At 40.6% G+C, this 7,916-nt stretch overlaps 1 protein-coding gene across 1 annotated transcript; it reads right to left on the reverse strand.

Moving 5' to 3' along the window:
* Window positions 1-610: 610 nt before the first annotated feature.
* On the reverse strand, window positions 611-7,647 carry LOC311493324 (derlin-3-like; the record flags this gene model as incomplete). Its single annotated transcript, XM_084551928.1, has 7 exons — window positions 7,340-7,647; window positions 5,100-5,165; window positions 4,954-5,027; window positions 4,757-4,850; window positions 3,964-4,159; window positions 2,097-2,187; window positions 611-707 (listed from the first exon to the last, which is right to left on the reverse strand). Exons 1-7 carry the CDS (start codon window positions 7,472-7,474, stop codon window positions 611-613), a joined length of 753 nt encoding a protein of 250 aa, XP_084408054.1. The 5' UTR covers window positions 7,475-7,647.
* Between the last annotated feature and the right edge of the window lie 269 nt (window positions 7,648-7,916).

A 7,916-nucleotide genomic window follows, 5' to 3' on the forward strand; every position in this document is an offset into this window, starting at 1 on the left:
CTCAAAAAACATGAAGAACAGCACAAGGTGTTGACCTGGCCTCCAAATTCACTAGATCCCAAACTGATCAAGTATCTGTGGGATGATCCACAGAGGCCCCTCCCCTCAACCCATAGGACCCAAAGGCCCCCACTAACAACATTCTGTTACCAGACACCACAGGACACCCTCAGAAGGCCCATGTCCATTCTCTGATGAGTCACAACTGTTTTGGAGGCACAAGGGAGACCTACACAATATTAGGAAGGTGGTCATAATGTTAGGCCTGATCGGCGTATGTCTGTGAAGATTCTCCACCATCAAGGTCATGGTATATTCAAAAAAACTAAATTAAAACAAGGACACTGGACTAATAAAAGTTTTCTTAAAGATATTTCACCACATCCTTTCAAAGGGCTGTTTAATGGTTCGTTACAGCTGAAGAAGCTAAGTGGATGAAACGTCTTCTAGAAACCTCAGTCAAATCCAGTTGCTTTTGTTTTTGCTTGTTTACTGAGCCCTAACACCAACCCTCAAACTTTCCTTTGAAAGGGTGTGAGCACCGACCAAAATGTCCTCACTCATTCTGGAGACATTTTGGCTCTGCAGTCTGTTGCTGGTGTTGGTACTGTTAGTTGTGTTGCTCCTCGTCCTGCTGCAGATCTCCTACTGACTGCTCTTGGAGGTGACGGTAGTCTGGATCCTCCGGTCGGTCAAAAATGGCTCGGCTGAAAGAACAAAACGCAAAACATGTTTTTGCATTTTGTAAATACTTGTACCTTAGTCAAATGGTGCTTGTCCAAAGTATATGACAACAAGTCTCTGAAGGTTCGTAGTTGTACAGGTCATAAATATTTTCAAAAACAAAGCTGAAACAAAGACAACTGGACTTGAAAAGTTTCTTGAAGACATTTCATCCAAGTCTTCAGTTCTGGTGACTGGTGAGGAGTTGGGGTTCTATTAATAACATCTATGGGTGCTGTCCACCCGAAACTCACATGAAGAGGGTCTGTTCAGTGTATTTGTACTTATGCACTGGTGTGTCAGTGTTGTTCTGTAATTCTGCCACAAAAACACTAAGCAGCGTAAAGTCAGCTGTGTTGAGTTTCACTCTACTTTACACAATAGCAGGGGGGAACTGAGTGACTCATGCTGGATTTGAAGCTAATAAATGTAGATCAACATTTTCACTGAAATCACTGCAGCACAGAACATGGACAACACGTCTGAGTGGATGGTTTGTAGGAGACTAAACAAGAGAGAACTTTCTGAGCTCGTCTGGTTGCATGTAAACAAGGAAATGCATTTTGGAACAATCACTCCCATCACGATCCAGGTTGCCACACCAGTCAGGCGTAACATTATGACCACTTTCCTAATATTGTGTAGGTCTCCCTTGTGCCTCTAAAACAGTTGTGACTCATCAGAGAATGGACGTGGGCCTTCTGAGGGTGTCCTGTGCTGTCTGGTAACAGAATGTTGTTAGTGGGGGCCTTTGGGTCCTATGGGTTGAGGGGAGGGGCCTCTGTGGATCATCCCACAGATACTTGATCAGTTTGGGATCTAGTGAATTTGGAGGCCAGGTCAACACCTTGTGCTGTTCTTCATGTTTCTTTAGTTGTTCCTAAACCGTTTTTGTGTGTGTGTCTGTGTCAGGCTGCATCCTGCTGGGGATGGCTGCTGACATCAAGGAGTGTCATTGCTATGGGGTGGGGGTGCCTGGTCTGGTCTAGGTGGGTGGTACATGTCTAAGTAACATCCACATGAATGCCAGGTCCAAAAGTTTCCCAGCAGAACACTGAATTGTCATAAGATGGTCAATGTTATTTACTTCTCCTGTCAGTGGTTTTAATGTTGTGGCTGATCGGTGTACATTTCTGAAGAGGTATACCAGGTTACGCCGTAGGCTACGGCTACGGCTACGGCATATTGTAATGTGCAGGTTCCATGACGTCTTCTCATACTTCTGCATTAGTCACCCAGGTATGGTATATCCACAAAAACTAGATTTGTTTTGCTCATTTGGGATGAATCGAATGAAACCCTAACTCGAGGACAAACTTAACAAGCTAAAGACTAAATGTAAATACACAATTACAGAGAATTCCAGTTCTTACAGAAGTCCTGGTGTCATCAACAGCTTTCTTCCTCCCGGCTGATTTGGAAACACATCCTCCAGGAAGTAGTACATGTGGCCGACACAGATACCTATAGAGGAAAGGAACTCATCACACATCACACATGTATAACAGAAAACTGATGTGAAACATTCCATGAAACAACCCTGAATGTATCTGCTAAGTAGTATTGTGTGTATCTAAAGTATGATATATACAATGGATAGAAAACGACATTATGTTTTCAATGATATAAAATCATTAAAAAAGGTAAAGTTTGACAACGATTCAGACCACACATCCAAATCAACAAAAGGTGGATGTTTTAGAATGACCCAATCAAAGCTCTCCTTGATGAAATCCATGGGGGACCTGAAGAGGGCTGTGCCCAGGAGACGCCCTCATTGGCTGACACATCTGGATCGGTTTTGCAGAGAAGACTCTTTGAAATGTATCACATTGATTTTCAGAGTCGTAAGTTCAGATTTCTAGTTTTAATGGGTATTTAGACTTTTTACATCCACACATAGTCCCTCTGATCCTACAGAACTTTTTTTTCGTGTGTTTTTTAATTCCTTTCTTTAGGTTTACATTTCTACATGTCTGCGTGGGTTCTCTCCAGGTACTCCAGCTTCCTCCCACTGTCCAAAGACATGCTGGTTAGGTTCATTGGTGGTTCTAAATTGGCCGTAGGTGTTCATGTGAGTGTGAATGGTTGTCTGTCTCTCTGTGTTAGCTCCTGTGATAGACTGGAGACCTGTCCAGGGTGTACCCCGCCTCTCGTCCAGTGACCCTTTCACAGGACAAGTAGTTACAATAGATGAATAAATGAATGAATGAATGAATGAATGAAAACATCAGTGGATTTTCACACAAACCCTGAGAGTAGACAAAGAGAACCCAGTCACATAAATGAAACAGAAATGTTACGTTTTTGTATTTGTTTATTCAGGAAAATGAGCCAATATTACATATCTGTGAGATGCAAAAGTATGTGAACCCTTTCTGGTAACTTCTGATTTGTCGTCTACAGCAGCTTGGAGGGATTTTAGTCCATTCCTTAGTTCAGAACCATTTCAGTTCTGAGACATTGGTGGGTTTCCTCACATGAACTGCTAGCTTCAGGTGCTTCCACAACATTTCTATTGGATTAAGGTCAGGACTATGACTTGTCCATTCCAAAACATTCATCTCGTTCTTCTTTAACCGTTCTTTTGTAGAAAGACTTGTGTGTTTGGGCTTGTTGTCTTGTTGCATGACTTAGTTTCTCTTAAGATTCAGCTCACAGACAGATGTCCTCACATTTTCTTTTAGAATTCACTGATGTTATTCAGAATTCATTGGTTCATCAATGATGGCAGATGGTTTTGGCCCAGATGCAGCACAAGCAGACACAAACTAGGACATTACCCAACAGGCATGTTTCACGGACAAGATGAAGTACTGTTGCTGTTTCATCTCCAAATATGAGCCTCTCATTTAAACCAAATAATTCTACTTTGGTCTCTTGTAATCCTTGAGGTGCACTTACTCTTGCAACTCACATATATGTGAGATTGGCTCATTTTCCTAAATAGACAAATACAGAAGTGTAATATTTGTGTTTCATGTGTTTGTTTAGGGTTCTCTTCGTCTACTTTCAGGACTTGTGTGAAAATCCACTGATGCTTTGAGTCACATTTATGCAGAAATTTAGAAAACTGGAGGACACAAAATCTTTTCAGACAGGATTTTGTAAAGCGTCTTTAGAGGATTTGTATTGTTATTGATAATAACATATATATAAATAAAATTGAATTGAACTGAATTGAATTAGAACTAGAGCTCAGGTTATATCTGGTTATAATGTGTTGACTGCGTTTCTCACCAAGGAGGTCGACCACGATGGAGTTTCCGAGCAGCAGTGAAAATCCCATCAGCACCCAGGGCAGAAATGGAGCCTGGAAACTCAGGAAGCCGAAGAAGTTCATGCGTATGAGCGGATGTCTTCTACTCCACACGTACACCAGCATGATGATCAAGGCCTGACCCAGGAAGAAGATGTTGGAGAAGAGTCCGAACAGCTGCAGAGCTTCAGTTAAATCTGAATCAGTTGGTGTTTGTCATGAGAGTAAAAGCAACAGTTGACAGCATCTGACTCAGATGGAGATTAAAGTTTCAGTTTGAGAAGAAGGTGTGGTTAGAAAAAAAAGGCTGACAAGCTAGCTAGACATTAAGTATCTGGATAATCCTCTTAACTTTATTAATATCAGAGCTGATGTTAAGTAATGGTAAACCCTTCAAAATAAAAGCTGACTTATGACATTCCCTTTAATCAAGTGTGTCAGTGTCCTGATAACACATGCTTACAGCATATTACAACAGAATTAGCCCATGAAATAGAAACACTGGCCCAGAGGAAAAGCCATAAAGCTCCACACTGACGGTTTCACAACAGCCCAGAGGGACGCCTATGACTAAATAGACCCATGACTGTTCATTAGCCTGGAATTTGAACCCATGAAACCCAAAGCATGAAAAAGAGACACGCTGAATGTACAGTAGTTGGCATGTTACATGTTTACATGTCATTATCTCAAAGATGTGCATGGCTTTTAGTTTTACTGGTTCAGATTTTACAATTTCTGTACTTTACTACAGCTCTTTAGTTCAAAGGATACGGTCATCACAATTCCTCCAAACAGGAACATAAAAACGAAATCTGCCGTCCTCCCTCGGAAGCAGTCTTCCTCCAGCATCCGACAGTATCGATAGCTTATTTTAGTCAAGGACTGCGACAAATTTATGTTGGTGTTTTATAGATGCACTGAGATATTGAGATATTTACTCTGTGAGAAGATTCTGTGATAAAAGATACAGAAAGATGATGTTGAACACAAAACTGAATCCAAGAGAACCAAAGAAGAGGAAGCTGGTTACCAAGCGCCATATCTGAGAGGAAGAGAGTGTAAATACCGTACCAGTACACCATTTAGAGCTTCTTAAATGCTTTCTGAATGTTACCTGGTATCTCCTGATGATGAGATCTGAGTTAAAGTAGAGCTGAAACGGGGAGATGACGTCAAGTTGCTAAAACCATAACACACAGCTTGAGGTCAATAAAAATATTTCACATCGAAACATTTGCAATTACTTTTGTATTAAGTATCCTCATTTGTGGGAATTCCGTTATCTGTTCCCCTTAGGGTGACCAGATGTCCCGCTTTGTGCGGGACAGTACCGCATTTTCATTACTTTTCACGCGTCCCGCAAATTGAGACGTTGTCCCGCATTGTTATTGACAGTCAGACTCCATCTGAAATGCGTGTTTTATAATCTGGCATTTATCAAATAGATGTCTGGAGAAAGCAGTGAGGGCTGTCATCAGGGGGCGGGGCGGGCTGTTTGATCATGTCAATCAAACTGGGACGCGGACGCAGGTTAACGGCGCGCCCACCAACAACAAACAATGCGAATCAGATCAGAACGGCATGCAGCGCGAGACATGGAGGGAAGCACAACCCGTACGGCTAAGAAGAGTTAATACAGCTATAATAAAGACTGGGAAACTATCTATCCCTGGGTGAAACCAGAGCAAGGCAGGCGAGTCTGGTAAAGTTTGTTGTGAAGTTTGCTTGAGTCATTTTTCCGTTTCACTCGGAGGTGAATACGACGTGAAACGACAGAAGATGCGAGACAAAACGTGTTTCTCAACCTGGGAACTTGGGAAAGTTGCATTTAAATACGTTTATATATATATATATATATATATATATATATATATATATGAGTTTTTATTTGCGGGCTGTTATGTGCTACTGAATCAATCAGATGGCAAAGCATAGTAATGTTATAAGCAAAGGGGCAGAATAGAAATGTTTATTTTTTCTGTTAGTTCTTTTAGGGTACTTTGATGCACTGGTATCTCACATTGTCCCACATTGTCCCACACAAACGTAGCCTTTGTCCCACATCTGGTGAATTGGGATCTGGTCACCCTAGTTCCCCTTGAACTAACAGTTATACTGCTCTCATAACTTACATTACAATATATATTTCAAGTCCCTTTAACTAACGCTTCAACTGCTTTTGCATATGGTATATCTACTTCACAGTTACTAACTACTGGAGTTTATGCTTCAGCTAACGTCTTGACCGCTGTCTTCACTCATGTTTTAACATGCACTTCAACTGCTTTCACTTATACTTCAGCTAAACTGTCCCAGCTGGTTTTGTGTTTTACTCCTCAACTAAACTGAAACTTTCATCTCCTACTCTTATATTCAGAATCTACTGGAATCTATTGCATATCTACTGACTTCACAATTACTGGCACTTCAGCTGCTTTCAGAGCAATTGCTTCAGCAATAATTGCACTTATTTTAACGTGTGCTTCAGCTGGTTTCACCTTAACTTCAGCTCGGATATTTGTTAGTTAGTTTATGCTTAGCAATTTTTAAGTATGGTCTTTACTTATAGTCTACTGCGTTCTTCAACTCCTCTGCACTTCCGCTTAAGCTAAAATATCCCATCTGGTTTTGGTGTTTTACTCCTCAACTGACGGTTTCACTGCTTTCATCATATGCTTATTTTAATTTACCTGAGTTCAAATGTAACATATTTTGCTCTAAATCTGACAGTTTAACTAAGTTCAGAGTACTTTAACACTGATATATAAGTCCTTTGCCACTCACAATTTAACGGACACTTCGACTGCTTTTGTACACTGCATTTCGACTTGCTTCACAGTTACTGACACGTCACAAATTCATCTCCTCCCTTGAACTAACAGTTTAACTGCTTGTATAATCCACATCACAACTGATGTTTCATGTTCTTCACTCAGGCTTTGAGACACTTCAGCTGCTTTCACAGACTGCATATCTATTGACTTCAGCTGAAATTTTAAATGCTCCAAACAACCAGTTCAGCGTTTTTCAGCATAACAGCAAACACCTCAACTAGTTTCAGCAATTTAATATTAATATTTATCTTACTTTTAATCGTGCTTCTGTTGCTTGAATTTCACCTGACACTTCAACTGCTTTTACTCAATACAATACAAATGGTTTCTTTAGTTCTGCAACTAGCTGCTTTAAAAATGAGTTAAAATGAACTTTCTCTTACAGCTAAATAAGCTCCTTGTGGTGTTTAGAGATACATTTTTAAAATGTCACTTCTACAACTTTTACTGCTTTAACTTAAATAAGAATTCATTTTAAATCAATAGTTTCAGCTCCTGGAGATCAGAGTTGTTTTCTTACCACAGCAGCAGTGGTGAGGACACAGGCGGTTGTGTACGCTCGGGTCACCACAGGGATCTGAAAATACTCCTGAGTGAAGATGTGAGCCATCTGTTCTGCTGCTGCTGCTGTTGCTTCCTCACTGTCGGCCATCATTTACCCCATGAATGAACAGCAGCACAGGCCACACCCACCCCGTCCCACCATGCTAATCAGATTCACTCGTTGATTAACACCGTCCACCCCAGAGGTTACACATTGTAAACTTCTAACACTTTGTATCACTTTTATGGCTAAATCTAAGTGGGCCCATTAAATAAATGAATGAAGTTAGGATATTTTATTAATAGTAATCTCAGCGTTATTTAATTTTTTTGAAGTTTATATTGAAAATTATAGCTGTAGCTAAACAAAGATGATGTGGCTTTATTTGTATTTAAGTCTTTACATAAGTTATGATTTGTCAATAATATAGAATGTATAGAAACAGGGCGGCACAGTGGCATGGTGGTTAGGAACTATGGTCACAGCAAGAAGGTTCTGGGTTCTCCCTGTGTCTGCGTGGGTTCTCTCCGGATACTCTGGAATTCTGTTTGGA

Source organism: Chelon labrosus (genome assembly GCF_963514085.1).
Source record: "Chelon labrosus genome assembly, chromosome: 9".
NCBI lineage: Eukaryota > Metazoa > Chordata > Actinopteri > Mugiliformes > Mugilidae > Chelon > Chelon labrosus.